This window comes from Podarcis muralis, chromosome 1 (genome assembly GCF_964188315.1).
Source record: "Podarcis muralis chromosome 1, rPodMur119.hap1.1, whole genome shotgun sequence".
In the NCBI taxonomy this organism is placed as follows: domain Eukaryota; kingdom Metazoa; phylum Chordata; class Lepidosauria; order Squamata; family Lacertidae; genus Podarcis; species Podarcis muralis.
In genome coordinates, this window is record NC_135655.1 from 47,659,128 (window position 1) to 47,681,986 (window position 22,859).

Sequence of the window (22,859 nt, forward strand, 5' to 3'; positions counted from 1 at the left end):
GCACGCTCTGCGATCCACGCAGCGATTCCTGGACCGTCCACGGGCAGGATCCAGAAGGCAGTTGGGCCTGATCCAGCCCACGGGCCTTAGTTTGTCGACCCATGAAGTAGATCATACAGGGCAGGTGTCCATCCAACCTCTGCTTAACCTCCAAGGAAGAAGAGTCCACCACCTCTCCTGGGAGTCTGTTCCCCTGTCAAACAGCTCTTAGAAAGTTCTTCCTGATGTTTATGTGAAGCAACAAGTAAGGCTAAAGGAATTGCTGTGGAATAACTGTCTTCTTGTTTATATAAATTGGGATGGGGGGGACCAAGCTAGGTTTTCAGCCTGGTTTAGCTGCTGCATATTATTATTTAGCACCAATCGTATAGCTGGGGCTCCATCCTAGCCCAGAAGATTTAATTTACCATTGTAGCTTTTATACAGTACTGTACGTTCTGTTGAAAACTGTTAGTATTTCCAAGCAAATTGTCATGTGAGAAAGGGGGAAATAGATTGATGATAGGGTTGCTACCAGACCAGGAAAAGAAACAAAGCTTGGCTTGGCTTGGCTTGGCTTGGCCTGTCACTAACAGCAGTTTTGATCTGTAGACATTTGTAACAGTAAAGAAGAGGCTGAGGACGTTACACTCCAGTATAATTTCTTTGTGACATATTGAAGAGAGGTTTGAAGGGACAGGAAGCTGGTTGGAAATGAGAAGGAAGAATCACATTCTTTTGGCTTCTCTGACTGCGAGACTTCCTTTGGATGAACTGAAAACTGTTTTTAGTTACGATGACATTCAATAGCTGGGAAAGATTGATTTTCAATAGGTTAATACTTTTACCACTGTTAATTTAAAATTCTAATCCTGCTGTATGTAAAATCATTTTGTGCTGGCCCCCATGGTACTTCTAATCAATGTGCAAACCAGCATCTCATTTTTTTTAGCAAAAGAAAAGCACTGATTATGATACAGTAAGTGAATGAGCTATGAGCTTTTGCCACAATAAATTCTGAGGTCCACTGGGAGCCAAACCCTATTTGTATTTACTATCTTTGTTAATGATAGTTCCTCTGTGACTCGGATGCACAGTTTGTATCCATCTGATGCCATGCATTGAGTATTGTATTCCCAATTCTTTGGAACTCCTTCCTAGATGTGATCAGAAAGGCTCCCTCTCTCTTGAACCTCAGAGGCTATTCAACAGGTTATTTAGTTTCCTGTTTTGTGATTAATTTTAAATTGATTTTATCCACTGTACATCTTTTGTAATTTGTGTGTACACCACTTAGAAACCTGTATATAAATAGCTGAAATATTATTGTTCATTTATTACAGTCCTCCTGAATTCAACAAGAGATTATTTCCTTGTAAGTGTGCAGGGAATTATAGTTGTAGGCCATGATCCAGTTTAAAGTTGAACCTGCATGTCCGTCTGAAATTATTAGAATAAGTTAGTTGTGGCCAAAGTTTTAGCAAATACTCTTAACTGGACTTGGGACTTGAAATAAACATTGCTACTTGTCTGAGATTTTGCCAAAAATCTAACTGAAATTTTGCTACACATCTAATTCATAAGTTAGTCCTAAGTATAGAGCTTGGGCGGCTTATTGGATCCTCAGTAACGTTTCCTTCCTGGAAATTTATTTAGGACGTCTGAGTAATATATGGAGAAGTGTGGTTCATGGAACACAGTTACACATTTATAGACTTTCTGCCTCCTTTGAACTCCTTCCTGCCTTGTTGTGATAAGGAGGGATGGCTGATAGATGCTTCATGGTAGTTAAATTGCGGCAGCCCATCTGATTCTTTTTGGTTTCTTGTTTCCTAGTTCCCTGCTCCGGTATGGTGGGAATCTATCACTTCAGAGTGCCATGAGTGTGCGGTTTAACAGCAATGGAACACAGCTGCTTGCTCTCAGACGTCGGCTGCCACCAGTCCTTTATGACATCCACTCCCGTCTGCCTGTCTTCCAGTTTGACAACCAAGGATACTTTAATTCTTGTACCATGAAAAGCTGCTGTTTTGCAGGTGATCGCGATCAGGTAAAGAGCCTCAGTTGCCAAGTCTGTGAGCTGAATAAATATTTCATTTGTGGCATTTATATCCCACCTTGTTCTCCAAGGAGCTTAAAGTGGCATATATGGCTCTGTCCCTCCTTGTTTAATCCCCACGACAACCCTGTGAGGTAGGTTAGACTGAGAGGGAGTGACTGATGCAAGTCAATCCTGTCAGTTTCATTGCCAGGTGGGGGCTTGAACCCCAGTCTCCCAGGTCCTAGTCCGACAATCTAACCTCTACACCATACTGGCTCAGTGGGCACTTCAAGAGCATTGATGGCATGGCATTAAAACACACAGCCAGTGTGCCTATATTTAAGTTTTCCCCTTGCTTAAAACAAAGCAGGGTGTTAACACTGAGAGACCTGGCCAACATACCCTCACAACTTAGCCAACCCCGTGGGGTAAAGTAGGCCAAGAGATGGTCGCTAACCCAGGTTGTCCACTGAGCTCCTCATCTGGGTGGTCATTAGAAATTGTATGTCTCTGGTTGAAATCCACAGTCCACTTCACCCCACTAATGTGACTTTCAGACTAGACACATTAAAGGGGGGAAATGAAATACTTTGATACTAAACAAGGGAATGGAATTGGTGGCTAAGGCTCTGTTTCCACTCCATCAACGCATCATACGAGTTTATTCCAAAAAAGCCCCACATGGCGAGCTGTTTTAGTGCATGCAGCTGCTTGCAACATGGCTCTGCTGCGCTTCACCATATTACTGTGGTATGCGAGAACTTGGACCATGCTTCACAGCAAATAGTTGCAAGCAAATGGTACGCCATGCAGAGCTGTTACATGGCTATATTTCCATACGAATCGTGCCTTGGCTAATGCAGAAATGTTAATTGGGAGTAGGGGGTACACCACGTTGCCTTGATTTGAGATAGCTGGCGCAAATGTTTAGAAAGATGATAATGTGCTTATTTGCTTTCCCTTTGTTTCTACATATTTCTTAAACTTATATCCCATGTGTTTTCATCATGGAATCCAAAGGGGTGTGCATGTGGTTCGGTCATCACCCAGGCACCGACCAGACTCCAAGCTGCTTTGTTTCTGCATGGTGATGACCCCATGTGTCTTCAGACTTACCCTTTAGGATATTGATGATCTAGTAGGTTATGATGACTTACTAACGAGTTATCAGACCTCACGGGGCTCAGACCAGTTGCACAACCATTTTTTTTTGGAAGGGGGCGAGTGTTTTCCTATGTTACAGAGGGGGAAAGAAGAACCCTGGTGCAGTATGGTGGGGAGAGGGGGAGGGGGCTGGAGAAAAAATAAAAATGAATGCTGTTGGGAACTTGCATATATTTTATTTAGGCAGCAGAAGTGAGAGGAGAAAAAGTAGTCTTCAGAATGCCTGGTTTTGGTGGCATTATGGGAGGGGGAGTCTAGTTTTTTGTAACTGAACTAATGCTCTATTACATAGGCACCAACTCTATAAGGGCCCAGGTCCCTTCACCCCTCCTGTAAAATATTGGGGGGGGGGGTGCCACCCCAATTTTGAGATCAATCAGTTGCAGAGGAGGCTGAGTGTGGAGCTGAGTGCAGTGCTGATTCAGTGGTTGGACGCTGCTTCTCTGCTGCCACAGAGGGGAAGCAGAGGAGGCCAGGCTCCAGAAAGGAGGAGCCATCAGCCATTGAAGCTGCACTGCTGTTGTGTTTGACTCCACCCCTGACTCCTCCCTGTGTCACACGGGAGTCATGCATGTGTCATCTCCCCCCTCCCCATTTTCTACTTAGGTCGATGCCTCGATCAATAAAAAGTGAGTAAAGTTTGGTGAAATGTGAATTTCTTTAGCAAGATCTCAGCATTCTAGGGAGTGACTCCCAAAACTTGACGAGAAATTTCCTTTGTTTTAGATCAGTGCTGCCTCTTTCGTTTCTCCTTAGTTTTGAAATTCGCTTTTCCCGCTCCCTTTTGCTTTGCTGTAGATGTAGCAAAGCTCCGGGCCACCAGTAATAAAAAGCACTACTTTGCTGCTTTTTTCAAGCAAGAGTTAACATGTGCTCTCTGAATAAAACTAAAATTATCTTTACTCTGTGGCATGTCCTCAGACATTACATCACCACTCAGTCTCCTTTGTTGATATTATGCATGTGCAGGAAAGTTTCAGGAATGCAGCAGTCACTGGGTTGCTCTTCCAGCATTCCTTAGGATGAGTTCTGCACACTGAGAGACTCTGGTCAGGATGCTTTGGGTTCTGCCTTTCAACATGGTGCTCCTAGAAAGAGCAGTGGCTAAAACAACTCATTTACATACTGTTTTGTTTTGTTTTTTGATAAACTAGGGAACTTGCTCAGTGCCACTTAAGAATAGAACTGGCAGCATTCTCCCCCCCCCCCCCCCATAAACCTTGGGGAAATTTTTTTGCATGCTTTTGCAGCACTAGGAATTTGTCTTGGTTCTGAGGCTCGTTCAAAAACGGAAGCATTCTCTTCCGCGTTTTCGGTATTCAGGTTCTGAATCGTTCGCCTTCCAAGACGCTCGAAAACCGAGGTTCCACTGTATCAGTTTCAGTCGGAAAGGGCAGGCACTTGACTACTTCACACCACGTGAATTCCCTCTCAGAAGCAGTGCTGTTCTCTAAGTTAAACTGATAAGATTTCCCTAATTCCACCAGGCATACAGGCTTGTTTTCAAATTATAAACTAGATGCAGACAAACCATTTTTTTACAAGCCTAATGTTGAAACAGTTGTACTTCTATGATGAACAGGGGATTGCAGGGAATGATGACCTAAATACACCTTATGAAGGTTTTCTGATTATCTTCAAATGCATTTGCAATGATTCATTTCGAATGTTTTCATTAAGGCCATAAGAAATACATTATTGGTAACTTTAAGTAGCGAGCTCACTGAGGTAAAACACTGGAATTACTCTATACTGCCAGTGGGGGGCAGCAGTGGCTATTATGAGACCTATTACATTGAAAGCAAATATAGACAGGGCCATGTATTTAATTTCTGATATTGACATGATATATACTGTTCAAACAGCTGAAGGCTAGGATTTATTTTTTTTGAAGAATTGTATTTGAGTGGTCAAAGAGTGAGGGAATTAATCTGAACATTTAAATGTTGATGAAGTAATTTTTATACCCAATAGCTTACTCTTGTTAGCATACCTTTATTTTATGCTTTTTCTTGCTTCCAGAAATATGTCATTCCTGATTTTCTGCCTTAATTATCAGTTGTTATATTTTGGGTGTGCATGTGTGTGTGTGTATAGAGCTGTAGAACGTGTTTGTTTAAATAAGCATCATATCACAAAACAGAACAATTGGTTTTACAGTTATCAGTATTGAAATTTATAGCAACCCTCCTTTGCTTCAAAATTTATGGAATTATATATATATATGAAGAGATGTAAAATAGTAAGATGCTCTTCTTCCTGTGACTATTTTGAGAGTGGGAACTGGCTTTTGCCATAGACTTGAGAGTTCATGCAGACGAGCAACCTGGGAAACTTTTTCGAGTGCTGCTGTTGGCAGGGTGGGGAACTAAGGGAAAGATTCAACGGCACTTAAGTGTGAAGATGGCAATCCAAACTGAACCGAATTTTGGAAGTTGCATGTGCTGGGAACAGTGTGGGTGGCTTTAGACAAGCCACTCTTCTCTTAAGCCCTGGTTTAGTTGTCAGTCATACCCATACCTGTGGTGTCAAGCAGGCCATCCATTTTTTAAAGCAACATTTGTTTATTTGTCTCCTTATTTAATCAACAACACGTAATTATTTGAAGTGTAAAAGTGCTGAGGGGATTTCTTGGTGTCATAGCTGAGAGCTTAAGGGTTAATAACACTCCAGTCCTCCACACTAAGGTCCTAATAAGCATTGGGAGCCCTGTGCTGGTGAACTGTGTAAAAACAAAAAATCTTAAAAGGCCCAGTTATGTAGCTAACCTAATGTGTAATTTGGCTCTTTAAGATGTAAGAAGCTCTGTCAGTCATGAATTGCCTTACACAAAAGAAGCTAGCAAATGTGGAGCAAGAAAAAAGGGCTGGCTTTAATTTTCCTCTTTAATACTTTGCATTCAGCAAAACCTACGGAAATATAAAAGCTTCAAGATGCCGACCGTTTTCCAGCAGACAGTAGTTAAGAAAAATTTATTCCTGTTGGTGGCTGAATTCCAGAATGTGCAAAAAGCACTGCTATTAAGACCGCAGTAACCGCTGCCGATCATATTCCATTTTGCCTCAGTTGCCTGTAGTATGTTCTCCTTTTGGGGCAGAAATGGGAGGGAGGTTCAGGCAGGCAAGGAAGCAGCAGAGCCAGCAGTCTGAGGATGGCTCATTCTAAACAATTGAGGCATGTTTATAGAGTTCTGGGATTGCTGCTTTGTGCAGCAACAGCTATTAACCATGCCTGGGAATTTTCTTCCTTCTAAGGCAAACTTCTGAATCAGCAGCTTGTCATCCAAAAGCCTTTCCTCCCCTCCCCTTTCGGTTGTTTGCAGCTAGTCACAGATGGAGGATGATTTACATCTTTGCTCATCAAATGACTTTGAATATTTCCCCCCAAAAGACTGTTAATGTTGTGTTTGAACACATTCTTTTAATGCTTGGAAAACTTGATGGGAGTAGGAAATGGGGGGGGGGGGTTTGGCAGGAGAAGCACTTTTTTTGCTGCTTTAGGTCCACATACTTCCTGAGAGTAGGCTTGGGCCTGATTTGCATGAAACGCTAAGCTAAACCTTGAATTAGGGAAACCACGCAAGTGTGCAGAATCCCAGAGAGCAGCTTGCAGCACCTTTTCTCCCCTCCAGTCCCATTTGCTGCATGGCTTAGCGTGTTGTCTGAACTGGGGCTCATGGTTCAGCTCTCTGCTTGCTAACCACGAGGTTAGGAAGGAGAGAGCTTAGCCATGAGCCCAAGTTCAGACAACACACAAAACCAAACCTGACTTGCCGCAGCAAAAAGGACTAGGGAGGAGCACAGCGGCTATAAGCTTCTTTCCAGGAGCCAACGCAGGCTTAGTAAGGTAAGGTCTGGTTTTGCAGGCCTTGTGAACCAGGCCATGGTGTCTCATGTGATGTATCCTCAGTTCTGGAGACACAGCAGGCAGCATATATTTCTTAACAACTTTCTTCATATTATCCTACAAGAGCAGCTTCTCTGACCACGCTCCTAAAAAAACAACTGACTAGAACAGAGATGGGTCTTCATTTTTCCTTCTTTTAGGCAAGAGGTAAGCCAATTTTAGGCTTGTCAGTCTACTAGAACTCCAAAATCTACCAGCCAGTGTCATGTGCAAAAAGTATATAGAGTTACATTCTGAGCTGTGTTATGAATAGTAGCAGTAGGTGTATTTTTTCCTCAGTACCAGAGGTGCACTGAGCTTACACATGCACACAGTGTCTACTCAGGTTAGTTTTCTTCATTTCAAAAACAGCCACATTTAGATGAGGGGGAAACAATTTTCTTATTGCTTTTAAGGAGGAAACTTAAAAGGAAACTTCTCTTCACGTAAACAAGGGTGGGGAATAAATAATAAAATTACTACTGCTACTACTACTACTACTACACTAAGACTATTAAACTGAGTGACTATGCTACAACTGTGTGTTGGGACACTTGCAATTGTGAAAGCTTAGTGAAACTCACCAACCAGCAGCAGAGTGTTGGCTGCATTTGGCTGGCTGTTAAGTGTAAGATACTTTTTAGTTATTGGGGGGAAATGTGTAGTTGCATTCACATCTACAGCCTGAGCAACTTTCCTGTGCTAGATCCATTTTTGGACATTGTTAACATTTGCCAAAAGGGACTCCACTGGCAGCACTTCTCTAAAGCTGTCCTCTTATAAGCAGATCTCTATAAAATTTCACATGGAAAGGAGTTCCTTGTGTGACTGTTTTCTTCTGGCAGTAACTAGGCTGGAGTGCCAGAACACCTTGACTTTACATTTTGAGAATTCTGGTTAGGGTGAGGACAAAATATCCTTGCAGTTGGAATGAGCACATCCAAGTTGGGTAAAGCAGCTAGGCTTCTCCACATTGGAGTGTACTGTGTGTTTTACAGCTGCTTGTTTTTAATTTCTCAGTCCTTGAGAATGAAGGATCTTCATCTTATTTACTTTGTCAATTTGTTTGGCTACTCTAATTGTTTAGTTTCTGCCTGTAAAGTATTTTAAGTGCTCTTTGGTTAAAATTGAATCAACTTTGTATGAGGGGTAAAAACTAAACTTTTGCCTTATTTCCCCTTCTTTCTTTGTGCTACTGGGTTACAAATATGAGGAATTCTTTGTTGGCCATCAGGTTGGCACAGACTGGAGATTGGTCAAATGTTGTAAAAGACATAACTTTCTGTATCCCCACAAAGTTGCTCTCAGGTGTTCTTCCTTTTTTCATAACACTTCAGCTCCATATGCAACTTTTAAAATTGTGGTAGGAAATGGCCAGTTTGTTAGCACTTGCATACCTCTGCAGTTTCCCAGTTCTTCTATAAGTGCAATTGTGTTTTATTTTCTTTTTTCAGCTAAACAGACTAGTAATGTACTTTGAGGAAGGAAGCTTTTCAAATTATCAGTACTGTACTTTGAACTTTCATACAGTGGGCATATTGAGTGAATTTGAGGGAGAATTCCATTGATGTTAAAGCAAATAAATCATAAATGAAGACTAGAACAGGGGCAGGTGTTTGACTTGTGTAGCATGATTTTTATGGGTATAATTTCAATGGGACTGGAAAGTAAATATGCTTTAGATTGTAGCTTATCATTTTTGTAGCCTGTTGATTTTTAAAATCAAAGCCTTCCCTCTCCCCACTGGTTTATCATGAATCCCTGGTCTTTATATTTTCAGTCCTTGACCTGCCACCACACAAACAATACAAATTCTAGGCATGTAGAATATATATATATATATATATATATTGCATCATATAATCAAGCTATTGGAAGCTTCCAAATATGTATATTTCAAGGGCTGCCTTAGTGGTGAATTTGTTGTAACTTACTAGTATTTTTATTTCTAACAGTACATCCTCTCTGGCTCTGATGACTTTAATTTATACATGTGGAGAATTCCTCCGGATCCAGAAGCAGGTGAGTGTTCCTGAAAAATCTTCCAAATTAAGTTACTAGCGCTAGGAAAAGCAGTCTTCTATAACTGTTTCCCAAAGTGTGATGTGCATACCCCCAGGGTTACACAGAAGAGTTTCAAAGGGTACATGGCAGAATTTGCTCTAGTCTAGATATTAAAACTACAAATTATCTTCTCCCAAAAAGGCCTACCACTGGTATAACCTCTCAAAAGAGGTATACAATCATTGTAAGTTTGGGGAACATTTCTACAACATTAGCAATTTACGCAAGAGATGCATTATTGGGGCCGCCTTCCTGTACATGCACACCTTTGTGTAAACCCCGTGATGTTTGCAATCCTTTGCATGTCTGCTTGCAAGCACTGAAGTTCTCCTGGTTTGTGTGTGACATGTGTGTATACATCCTCGTCCCCATCGCCTTCTTAATCAAAATCATCTCCCCCCCCCTTAGCTGCTCTTTGCCTTGTAGGGGTGGGGAATACAGGTATCTATATTTTTCACCTAACACTGTGCTATTCATTGATCAATCCGAATATGTAACAGTTTAGAAATGCAACACCTAAAACACAAAAAAGCATTACAAATTCACAATATTAACAACTACTGAAACACACATGCACTAAGTTTAGTGCTTTAATTTTAGCTCTTTGTTGGTCTATGTATGTTGTCATGAGTGTCACTGCTTTCTCACTTTTGTGTCCCCAACATGGCTGTTTTTTAAAAAACAAAGTGAAGGTTCCTTCATGTTCCACTTCTGGGCTTCCAGAGGCATCGTTTGTTGAGCAGTGCGGTTGAGTGACCAAGCTGAAATACATGAAGTAATAAGTTCTTTACTGTGCTGCCAAGCGCTACAGTCAAAGGGCTTTTTGGAGAAAACTGGTTCTCTTCAGTACTTCCAGCACTTCTAAGTAATTGTCCAGACTTGCCTAAAGGTCCATGGTTTTGCTGACCGAACCAACCCAGCCTTATATTTGTATGACCAAGTGAATGCAGTTCTCCTGTGATAAAGGAGACACAGATCTGTTGGGTTCAGAGGCCTGGGACTCTTAGAAACATACGACCCAGGACGTGTACTGTGTCTTATTAGATAGCAGGTTTGTTTTGGAGTTCCTTCCTTACTTGCAGCTACGTGCAGATTGCTGTTCTTCCTTCCAGAATTCCCTTTCCCCTGGTCTGCCTACTGTAAGTCCTGGGGTGAACTAGTCTACACTTAACTCAGAGCAACCTGGAATCCTGGTTTGGATCAAAGGAATGGATCTGCCATAAGCATTACAGTGACTAATCAATTGGTAAACCACCAAGAGAGTAGATAAAAACAAATGCATTTGTGTTGGCTTGCCCTTTACTTGAAGTAGAAGAAGAAGAAGAAGAGTTTGGATTTGATATCCCGCCTTTCACTCCCTTTAAGGAGTCTCAAAGCGGCTAACATTCTCCTTTCCCTTCCTCCCCCACAACAAACACTCTGTGAGGTGAGTGAGGCTGAGAGACTTCAGAGAAGTGTGACTGGCCCAAGGTCACCCAGCAGCTGCATGTGGAGGAGCGGAGATGCGAACCCGGTCCCCCAGATTACGAGACTACCGCTCTTAACCACTACACCATACTGGCTCTGAAAAGTAGCTTTTCTTCCTATCTCTGTTGAGGCCATCACTACTTTACCTTCTGGATAATAGTTAGTACCAACAGTGTAGTAAAATGGAATGGCCATCTATCTGCCTGCCCATAGTTCTGAAGTTGCTAAGGGGAAGACTGACTATGATTTGGAAGCTTCATCTGATGAGAAATGCTGCTGTACGTCTCCACCAGACATTCCTATTTCCAGCCTGTTCTGTTCCAGTTACATTGGTTATCAATATGCTGTTTTTCACAACTATATGTGGTATGCATGCATACAGGCTTACTGGAGTTTTTGAATATTTCACCACTGGCATAGTCCAGAGTCAGGGTGTCCTTGATTTAAGGCAGTTTTACTTGCTGCCAATGAAATAGCGACTAATTTAGTGGAAGGTGCACAGTGGGATAAGGGCAGTGGTGGACTTATGGCCTGTAGCTGTATACAGCTAGTATTTCAGATTCAGTGCAAACAAGCCATTCTCTGGTATATGGAGCTATTCTCTTCTGTTGCTATTTTTTTCCAGGTGGAATCGGCAGGGTGGTTAATGGTGCATTTATGGTATTGAAAGGTCATCGTTCAATTGTGAATCAGGTCCGATTTAATCCCCACACCTACATGATCTGCTCCTCAGGTGTGGAAAAGATTATTAAGGTGAGCCCTTTTCCTCCGCTTTGCCATGGCTGTTGAGTATCCTCTTCTCAGATCTTAAAGTAAATGAAACTTCTTTTAAATGTGTAAACATTTCCTTGCTCATTCTCTGTGATGCGTGTTCTTAAGCAGAACTGTTGGTTGCTATGATAATGCAGGACTTGTGTTCTTTGCTAGAATGTGCTTCATATTCTTCATTTATTGGGAAATACAAGTTAAGGCAGCCACACACACCAGCAAATGGCATTTTTAATATAATTGCACTAATCAAAGCTGGTACAGTCGAGACACCCACACACTTTATCCCCCTCAGTGAGAACCAAACTAGATAAAATGTTGGCAGCCTGCTCATGTCTCCCACATATTTGGGTTTTGTGGGGAGTTGTTTGTTTACTGAAATGCAGCCATGGAAGGGGGGGCTGATAACTTGATCAAGGAAACAGAGGGTTTCCTTGAGCCAATTATTATAATATTTATTCATACCTTGCTTTTCCCCTTACAGGATTCTAAAGTGGCTTACAGATAAAAACATGACTCACTAAAAACATTTTTTAAAAAACCAGTTAAACATCAATAGAATTAAAACTATATACATATATGAAATCTGTTTAGAACATAACAAATAATTGCAATAAAAACCACAAACGAGTTGTCCAAGGCATTTAAGCAGTTGTCTTTTATCAAGAGCAGCAACTGTATTGAGGGGTGCTTCTTGAGAGAAAGCATGTCCACTCAGGGAGCCCCTCTTCATAGAGGAGGCTTTTTCAGTGTCCATGGATGAATACATGCCCTTGGAGGCCTTCCCTGACACCTGCAGGGCCCCATCCTCCCACCCCTTCCCTGCTGAAATTTGGCTTGGGAAAATTTAACTTTTGCTCCCCAGCTGCACACTCTGGGTTGGTCACCCTCACTTAAGCTTAGTGGGGAGCCAAAGGGCGTTCCCAGGGCTAAATACTGTCAGGGTGAAGGGAATGAGTCTACATCCATGTGCATAGTTGTGGAATGTACATGGTGCTCCCAATAGTTTCTCCAGTTTGTAAATATGTCCATAGCTGGCGCCCTCTCTTCTGTGGGTAAATAACCCTTAAGATCTGAAACAACACTCAGCTTCTCTAGGTGTTCATGAAAGACACAGTTGTAAGGAGCGATAACTTGATAAATATTTATGAAAATAGCAGATGGTCTGAAATGTTTAATTGCTTGAAACACACTTAGAGGCTACTGCCTGTGCATCAGTGAGGTTATTTTTTTGCTGGGTTGAGATTATCGGAGTTGGGTGCAAACCACAACATTAGCTGTTTGGGGGATGGTACACATATTTGGTTTTGGTTCTGCCACAGAACACATTGGCCGCATTTGCGTCGCCTTCCTTCAAATCCAGGATTTTACCCATTCTAAACTCTGAACAAACCTGTGAAGTAGCCATTTAGCTGGGAGAGAGGGAGTTTCATGGGTGGAGAGGGGCTTGAAAGTCACTCTTCCTGGTCCAAGTCCCAACTCCCTTGTTGCTGCACCACACTGGCTCCCTGACGTTGAGCTGAACCCTTGAGTAGATCGTCTTGAGCTCTTTTATGTATATACAGGTGCCCTGCAGGCTTAGAAAGCAGGTTCAAGAGGATTTAATTCTACGCCTGTTCTGTTTTCAACCATCCGCTGAAGAGCTTTGTAAATGTCTTTAGGGCAGATGGCAGTAATTGAGGTATATCATGTAAACACTTCAGTCAGTTGCACATTGATTGACTGACTGTAACCCTGTTGGCCATTTACAAGCTGGGGGTCATGGCTGGCCCAAATCCTGCCAGCATGGTCCACTGCCTGTCTGCATAATACAGTACCAAGAATCTATATTCAGTCTGTGTCTCTGGCTTGCTCTTTGAGTTTGCTACTGCTTTCTCACCCTATTCTCCAGATACTAATGCATATTTAAAAAGGGATATATCTGGCAGCAGCACAAGCAAGGATTTTAATTACACAGTGTTGTGTACCATTGAAATGCCTTGCTTCTTGTTTTCAAGACGTCTGCCCTAACTGTATTTACACCAGTTTCTGCCAAACGGGTATACAGTACGCATAGACTTAATTGGTTCAGTTTGAAGCCTCTTGAGAAATCTGAATGTAATAACCAATGAAGCTTTGAATCTTTCCTGGGTGACGGTACTTGGTCTGTTGGATTAATGTATGTATATAAACAGCCCCTGTGTTGCTTTTGTTGCACCTACATTTTTGGTGGTGGTGGGGATAGTGATTCAGTTAAGTGTCTTTTTCAAGAGCTCTCCCAACCTTGAAAGGTTGTGGTGCTTGAATGCCTCTGGAAAAGAGAATTCATGTTAGATCATAGGTTCAGCATGTGTATTTGTGAAACATGCCTATCTTTTCTAATGTACAAGCTTAAAACTAATTATGAGAAAGAAATATTGATGTATGTAACTGCCATGCTGGAACTCCAGTTTTTCTGTGCCTTGTTCTCATTTTTGCAAGACAACCTATTTTGGGACAAGAATGGCTCAGCTTCAGATTGCTCGCACCTAAGCTCATATCCTACGATCACACATTGTAGGCCAGCCTTGTGAGCCCCTTATAGACTTTCCCAGCTGCTGAGATCAAAATGTGATGCCCTGCACTGGAATTTTCACCTGGGTAAGGTTGAATTGGCAGGAACCCAACAGAGCAATTCTTTGCAAGGGCTCCCAATTTTAATAACCCTTCAGTAAGCTGATCTATCTGGCTCCTAAATCCTTAGAGGGGTTGCCAAAACTTGGCCTTGAGAGGAATTTGAGAGGTGGATGAGCGGGTGTGGACAGCTGCTGGTGACTTTTCTGTTTTGGCGTGTTATGAATTAAAGTAAATTTAAAATCCAACTTTATTTGAATTGTTAGCATGGCTTGATGACAGAGTAATTTTGTGTAAAGTTTTTATGTGGAAGATAGCCTTTGAGAAGAGACTTTAAACTAAATGGAGATTATGAAGCAACGCCATGATTCAGAGAGAACATAATGGTGAGTCAAAGGAGAAGACTGCAGAAAAGCTTACTTGGCAGGCAGATGTTGCTCTGCAAGCGGTAGAAAGGTAGAGTTGTGTACACTATTGAGAGAAACTGACTGAAGTCTGTAGAGGGCTTGACAGCAGGAGGGCAGTGTTGAACTGAATCTTGATGGTAGTGGCAACTTGTCAAACTGTGTGGGCGGGAAAGTTGTAAGGTATTGCTGATTTATACTTTAATGAAAATTGAAATGCACTACTATGTAAGAGATGGAAGGTTTTTTCAGCCATGTTTCTATGGAGACAACCAGAGAGACAAGCTACTATCTGTCTCTTGCTTTTATAGAATAATTTGATGTAGCACACCTAATTATATACACTTGCAGCAAAATCATAATTTAGCCTACCTGAACACAGCATAAAATATCTTGCTGGCATGTGACTTAACCTGACATCTCTGAAAGGTCACCTTCCTGCATGTAAAAGGAGTCTGAGCCCCCCCCCCCCCGGCAACTGTAGGTGATGATAAAAAAGGTTGCTCCTTTGAAGGGCTTTGCTTGCTTCTCAACTTCTATCCCAATTCTAAAATCTTCCCAAAGAGTAGCTGTGTTCATCTCTTGCAACAAAAAACAATCAGTCTTGTGTCTCTTGTGTCTCCTTCAATACGAATGCATATATCGTGACATAAGCTTTCAGGGACTCAAGCCCACTTGTCAGATGCATGAAGTGAAATCTTACTTGGCAGGTAAACAAAGGAGAAAATGGTAAGGTGGGAGTCATGTCTACCTTGTCACATTCTTTGGTAGTAAGTGCCTTTACAAGGATTTCTTCTGCAAAGTCATGTTTTTAGGATTCAGGTTTTCAAAGTGGGTGTGGGGACTAGGCTTGAGGATGGTATGAAAGAATGGAGTGAGGGAAGGGTGTGAAGTTCCTGACTTTATTTTCAAATAATTGAAGGGGAAATTCAATAGCCATTAAATTTTCTCCCTTTTGATTACTGCCTAACCTGTTCTTTGGTTTTGATATTATCTTTCTAACCCAAACTTTTCTACAGATGCATGAGAACTAATGACTTGTATGTTTTTTTTTCCCCTTACTGACATTTGGAATCTCCCCAGATTCCACATTCATGTTGTGATCCAATGGGTGTTCCTTGCCGGTCTTCCTCAAAGTTGGACTATTCTGTTATTATGCAGAATTAAAATAGGAACAACCTCCGCGTGTCTGTACTTTTTGTTCTGGGGGAAGTAATTTGAGGGAGGCATTTCTGAATTCAGCTACTTACTGAACTGGTTCTTTTAAAGGACTGTTAAGAGGACCTATCAGGACTCAGAAGCACTAAACAACTGTCACCCAGTCACAAATATCCCCTTCTTGGGCAAGGTGATTAAAAGCATGGTGGTGGTCCAGCTTCAAGCCTGTGCAAAGGAAGCTGAGCATCTGGACCCATTTCATTCTGGCTCCAGGCCTCTTCATTGTACTGAAACTGCTTGGGGTGCCTTGGCTGATGACTTTTGTTGAGAGAGAAGGGGAATGCAACCCTGTGCATTCTCTTGGACTTCTCTGACTTTTGGTAGTGATGACTATGGAATTCTTCTGGACTGACTGGGGGGGGGGCACCATTTTACTGGGGTTATGTTCCTACCTCCAGGGTCAGTTCCAGAAAGGAGCAATTGGGGGAGGGCTGTTACTTGACACCCTGGGAATTGACCTGTGGAATTCTGCAGGGGTCCATTCTATTGTCCATCCTGTTGTTTACTTGGCCTGGCCCCTTGGGGTGAAAGGCTGATAATAAATAGCAGAACTAAAATAAGATAAATATGTAGAGCACGTCTCTCAAAGGCCCCAACCCACAACTTAGGTGAGGGCTAGATGAAGGTGGGGAGGTAGGGCCTGCTACAGAAGGGCTGGCAAGCAATTAATTTTTTTAAGAAGCAGATTAGGATAAATGGACATTACCTCCAAGCCCTACTATGCTGTTTACCTCCCATGTGCCTAGATCTGCTAGCAAAAGAGGATGGATCATGTCTGCTGTTGGTGATTAAATGAGCATAGATGTACACTAACAGGCATGATCATCCTCTTTTGCAGGCACAGCCTTCTGCCTGGGAGGTGAATGGTGTCAGGTGGTTCTGATCATCTGTGCTAATTCAACCATATAATTGTCTTTTAGTGCTAGCCTAGGTGTATTTTTAAGAAATACTTGGTAGGACAGCAAAATTCTAAGCACCCCCATCAGCCTCATAGGCATACATGATTGGAAATGGCTGCACTGCTGTTATCATGGCATTTGAGTATAGGGGAACCAATAACAACAACAACAACAACAACAACTGCTATTTTATTACTTCTACCCCACCCATCTGACTGGGTTGTCCCAATCACTCTGGACGTCTTCCAACAAAATATAAAAGCACTGTAAGACACCAAACATTATAGATGTTCAGCTTACATTGTGCAGCCATCCACAACTGCTGAGATGCTGAACCATGCAACTTATTGAAACACCACAACATGTCTCTAAAACAAGTTCTAGCTTTAGTTTCCTGGGAAACAAATGCCTTCCTTACTGCCTAGATTTTTATTCAGAAAGCAACCTAGTATTCTTACCACCTCCTTTCTCTCTCTCCCCCCACCCCCACTTGTAAACACCTATTAGATAAAAATAGAGTTCTGCAGTCTGGCGTTCATTTCATTTCAAGCTGGAAGCATTTTATGAGTTGTGAATCCTCAAGTGTAGGTGGGGAAACATTTTGCACGTGAAATGGAACATCTTTGTGAAACTGAGTAAAAAGAATTGTTCTTTAAGATCAGCTATACCAATAGTCTTGCAAAATGATATAGGTATATCAGTAGTAGACTGCTGAAAAGCCTTAAAATAGCAACCGGGTGATATATATAAAGCAACACTTCTTTTTATTCTTTTTACAGATCTGGAGTCCTTACCGGCAGCCTGGTTGCACAGGAGATCTGGATGGTAAAATTGAGGATGATTCCCGTTGTCTGTACACACATGAAGAGTACATTAGTCTTGTGCTAAACAGTGGCAGTGGCCTGTCTCATGACTATGCCAATCAGTCAGTCCAAGAGGATCCACGGATGATGGCCTTTTTTGACTCCTTGGTCCGTCGAGAGATTGAGGGATGGAGCTCTGATTCCGACAGTGACCTTAGTGAAAGCACAATCCTGCAGCTCCATGCCGGAGTAAGCGAGCGTTCAGGGTATAGTGAGTCTGAGTCCTCCACATCTCTGCATCACTCCCCACCTCACATGACGGAAGAATCTGATGAAGCTGCCTATAACTTGGGAACCTTGAGATCTACTGAATCTCCACCAGCCAGAGAAGCTGTGGCTTCTCGCCAGCAACGTTTGTCTGCACTGAGGAGGTACCAAGACAAGCGTCTCTTGGCCCTTTCTAATGAGTCTGATTCTGATGAAAATACTTGTGAGACGGAGCTAGATGCTGATCTCTTCCCAAGGCCCAGGTCCCCAAGTCCCGAAGAGAATGACTCAAGCAGCTCCAGCAGCAGCAGCAGCACAGAAGATGACGAGGAACTGAATGAGCGCCGTGCCTCAACCCGGCAACGCAACGCACTAAGGCGCAGGCAGAAACCACAAAAGGAAGAAAGGACTAATGCAAATGCCAGCACAGAAAACACAAGTACCTACTTAGGCGAAGACCTCTATGATTATCCCCAGATCAAAGTGGATGACCTCTCTCCTTCTCCAGCCTCATCTCCCGAAAGGAGTACTGCAAATACTGAGGTCCGCAAAGAGAAGGTCTCTCCTTGCTCAGAGAGTGAATCTGTAGACAGGAAGATCTACAAAGCTTTCAGGTGGCTCCACTATTCTTATATGTCTTATGCGGCTAACAAAGATGGCGAAACTTCGCATGGCGGTGGTGAAAGTGAAGGGAGACCTGGAACGAGCAGAAAAACCCAAGGTGGGCAGGATCCCTCTACTGAAAACCGCAACAAGGAAACCTTCAAGGAACGTAGCTCGGCAGAAAATTCTAGAAATGGCCAAGATCATGAATGCGATAATCAGCGGCAACTGGAGGATCAAGAGAACGTCACCCAAGGGAACGGAAACACTGGGACTGTGGAGCATTCGTTTGAGATGAAGAAGCTCAATGGAAAAGCCACATGCAAAGGCCGAAGTAGTTGCACTGAAGAGCCACGCAGCCAGCCTGCAGGATTTGTGGAGCAGAAAAGTAACCAGAATTGTCAACCTGCACCCAGCCACAACCCACTGGTTGTCTCGAAGGATTCATTTTCCACCGCTGCCACCTGTAGTGGATCTGGAAATTACTCTAGAAACCCAACAGATGACAATGAGGACAGGAACACGGACAATTCCTGTGCAGACCACAATAATGGTCACTTGCACCCTCGCTCTTCTTACCTTAGTAACGGACAGAGTTTTGGAGAGCAGGAGGCTGTGGCTCAAGGAAGACAATTACACTTAAATGCTGATAATGGCAGCCTTGTGCAGACATGCACATCCTTGCACAAGGAATGCAGCCTGTCTGCAACAGACTCTCCCAGTCACACCGTGAGCACGAAAGAGGAAGCTGCCGAGTTGCATCTTCCGGGCAGTGATGGCTCGCAGATCCGTGGGCGACAGAAAAGGCATAGAACAGAGTTTGAAGACACAGATTCTGAGAAGTCTTCCTCAGAAAAGAAGTTAAAAACACACGCAGCCTGGGTTTGAAATGTCACATTTCCAGTTCTCCATTCCATTCTCCAGTGGGTCTATTTTAAATTGCCAGGGGCTATGTTGTATAAAAAAAATCTAATCAACCTTTAAAAAGAGACTGAGTATAGTGTACCCTTACAAGGTTCTGTTCAAGTAAATCCTTATTCAGACAGTTGACTTATTCTCGTGTGATGTGTGGTGTTTGTTCAGCTAGCTACCTAACGTGGCTATTGTAAATCTTACTCTTCTGAAAAGAATTATTTGCGTGTTGATACTGTGGGTTTTATAGTCTCATTGACTTGAGTGATAGGCAACTGACATCTATGACTGATGCTTCTGGGGTGTTTTTCTGCATATGAAAATGGGAGCAAATTGGGTGCAGCCTTCTAACCCTCTCCCATGCTTCTGAAGTCTTAAAGAAGAGTGACTGTTTGATTTGGTGGAAGCATTCTCATGGTTTATGTATGTAAAGTAACATCACACAGCTGTTTGTACTTAAAGTAATCCAATTACTCTTTCAAGAGGCAGGAGATGGTTTTGTTTGAAACTGTTAAGGTAGTATCCAGAATGACCTTGCTCTTTTTCCTTCTTCTAAAGTTAAGCCTCTCCTCCCACAAAGTAGCCATATTTGTCATTGGATTAGAACGTAGACTCCACTCCAATTGAAATTCACTAGAGGTATAATCTGGAAGCACTGCTGTACTTCCCATGGCTTCATTTGCTGTCCCTAAGCTATTACCTGATTTACAAAATAACTTGCAGGAAAGCTACACGAAATCTTGTATGTAGCTACAACTCTTGTGTCTGCATGATACTGGTGATACAGTCCAGGAAAGATGGTTAGTGTAACTCAGAGGAGAAAAATGCATATTGATGTACCTAACAAGCTAACTGTGAGCGTAAACTGAATCTTGAGACCCGGTTCTCTCTTCTTTTCTTTTCCTTTTTTAAAATAATTGATCTTCTTTGGAACAGTAGGCTGACTTTAGAGACCCTGGTTTTACAAGTCCTGCACTACTGTTCAAAAGGTGCAGATTGATGTATGGTTTCCAATTAAACAAATATTTTTGTGTGTATTGACTATCTTGTTTTTTATGGTAAACCATAACATTGGTATATATTTTTGTAATACAATAGTTATATACTGGAGAGGGGATGGCCTTGCAGTTCAACACTTGACACTGGTAAATTCTTCTGGGATTCCAAGTAAACAGAAATGTTAATCAGCCAATTTTCGTATGTTACCTACAGAGTTTTTAATCATGGTGGCTGGCACAACCGTACTCAACGGGGTGGGGGAGGGGGAGAGGGGTTCCCCTAGATGCTGTTACGATTTGTGCTCTGCTTTTGAGTGGTTTGCCTGTCCCTTCCCACCTTACAAAGTAGGTTGGTAGGTGCCAGCCCTACTGCTGTGTCCTTTAGTGTTAGCTGGAGCTCTTTTCCTCTAATGCTTCACTGCTTATAGCGTGTCTTAATGGTTTTGTGTGATTTTGGAAAGTCAAATATGGATTAAGGAGGGGTGGGATGGGAAGATTTTCAGTAGGAGTCCTAATCCGCACATGTTTAAGATCTCTTCCCTTTGGTCTCTTCCTGATTTTTGTACATATTGAGCCATTTATGAAATGGGCACCTATACAAATGTGAAGGAACTAATCAACTTTATACCACAAAACAAACAGCCATCTACTTTGCAGCCTAGTTCTATGCATCTTTAGTCAGAAGCAAGCTCCACTGAGTACATCTGGACTTAGTGTTGCATCTAACAAGGGCATCCCATTTGTGCAAAGACTTCTGTGCTTCCCCTCTCATGCTCCCCAAATATGCTCTGGTGGTACCCCAATACTGAAGAGCAGATTGGGCAAGGGAGGGGAAGGTTTGTTGGGCAAGCAGAAGTCCTTGCAACAACGGGACCACTTCATTGGGTACTGCCCTTAATCCCACATAAGTTTGTGTAGGATTGCTGGCATAGTTTGCTGCACAAGATTTATGATGGCTGTGTGAAATATTGTACTGAAGTGACTCTTACCCAGGGCTTTCCAAACTAAGTACACGGAGCAGAGTTTCATTCAAGAGACCCACAAAAGCTCTCTTAAAAATACAATTAAAAACCATACAGCACCTGGCACGGCACATTACAATTACTACAACCGGGGTGGGGGGGAGAGAATCATTAAGTGGCACCAGTACCCTCAGCAATATTCAAGTTTGGGGGGGGGAGTTTGGGAACACTGTCTTAAACAATAAATATAAAAATAAAATGCTAAGCATTGTGGCAGAGCATCACTAGTGCTGAAACTGCTTGAGCCTTCTCTTGGAATTTGAGGAGTTCTCCACGTTCCTTGGATCATCACTTGCTAGGGGATTCTTCTAATAGAAGCGTTCTACATTGCCAGGTCAGTGTTTTAGAACCAAACCAAAAATGACAGAATGAGGTGCCCTGTTGTGTAGTACTTTGCACAGTGTTCCTTTGTGTATATTGTATGCTGCTGTGTCAATGGCTAAAGGGTGGGGGCAGTCATTAATTTTGGGGGCCTCTTTAATGATGAATGAAAAGGAAAGTGTGTCTCTTGAATCTATTAACTGGTGCTTAGCTTTTCATGCAAAAAGGGTCTTCTGTAATACACAGCTGCTCAACTAAGCTCTACAGCCCTGGTTTTGGAAGTGTTGCTTTATGGCTAAGCTTTTACTGGGGAAAGGGAAGGGGGCCACCTTCATGAAATGGAAAAGGGGATTTCAGAAGAACTGGAAGACGAGGTAAAGGAGATGGAAGAAAATATACTGCCCAAGGGAGAAGTGAAAGCATGAAAGGCAGAGTGGATATGCTTCAAGTCGAATAACTTGATCTGCTTTACAAATAATTAATATTAATCTGATTGTGGTGTGGTGGGTGTGTAAGTGCATTGAGGAGGGAGTTTCTCCATCGCAAAGATTTGAAAAAGCAAATGCTTATGGTTTTGCAATTGGAAAGCATTGTGCAATAGCATAATAGTTAGCAGATAGATTTTCCTCTCCTGTCACTGTAACTTGAAAGCACAAACCTTGGGGTAAAACTTTTGTGTGTGTTTTGTAACTTGAACTTACTCATTCTGTAGTTTGGGGCTTTGCAGCTCTTCCCCCTCCCCCCTCCGCATTTTATCACTTAAACTATTCTCTACAGGCACATACGTTGGCACTCAAAACAGGTGGAGTTGCAGAGCAGCAGCTCCCAAACCCAACCAAGTCAACAAAGACTTTTCCTTGAGGATTATGTTGTCTTGACTGTTTCTCCTCTCCACGTCTTATTCCTCATTAGAAGACCTTACAGTAAGGTGCCAAAATTTCATTGACTTGTATCTCCCCAGTAATTTTAAAGGAAATGGGAACAAGCTTTGCCATTTAAAAAGCCAGGAAATTACTGAAATTTTTACTTGGAATATAAAATCATGGGTGGTTATGAATCATGTTGACCAGAATTTCTATGGTAAAAGGTCACATGACCCCAGTTGCTAGGAGCACCACCATGCCCATAGATGAGAAATCCCTTCTATCATTTGGCCAGTGAATATTGGGAGACATAACACTGAACCAGCTTAATCATTGGTTTGACAGAACACAGCAGTTCTTGCATTAAAAAAAACAAAAACATGACTGCAAGCTTTAACTTATAGCTGCATTGATGGACCAAATCTGCAACTGATTTAAAGAAGGGTATATTTTTAATAACTGCAGAGTAGTCGTGTATGTGTTGGCTAGTTTGGCTTTGTTATGTTTCTCCTTATGGGGAATGAAGGATAATATTGCAGTTGGCCTTTCCTTCCTATGATATGTAGCAGCTTTCTGGAATTAAATTCTT

At 42.3% G+C, this 22,859-nt stretch overlaps 1 protein-coding gene across 2 annotated transcripts in view; it reads left to right on the forward strand.

Moving 5' to 3' along the window:
• Positions 1–20,103, forward strand: part of DCAF5 (DDB1 and CUL4 associated factor 5) — a 43,313-nt gene extending 23,210 nt beyond the window's left edge. For both annotated transcript variants that reach the window (XM_028725352.2, XM_028725367.2), the window contains exons 6-9: positions 1,816–2,029; positions 9,025–9,091; positions 11,226–11,353; positions 17,261–20,103. In XM_028725352.2, the coding sequence (XP_028581185.2) occupies positions 1,816–2,029; positions 9,025–9,091; positions 11,226–11,353; positions 17,261–19,042 (2,191 nt within the window). In that variant the 3' untranslated portion in view covers positions 19,043–20,103. The remainder of the gene's footprint in view (positions 1–1,815; positions 2,030–9,024; positions 9,092–11,225; positions 11,354–17,260) is intronic.
• Positions 20,104–22,859: the final 2,756 nt, after the last annotated feature.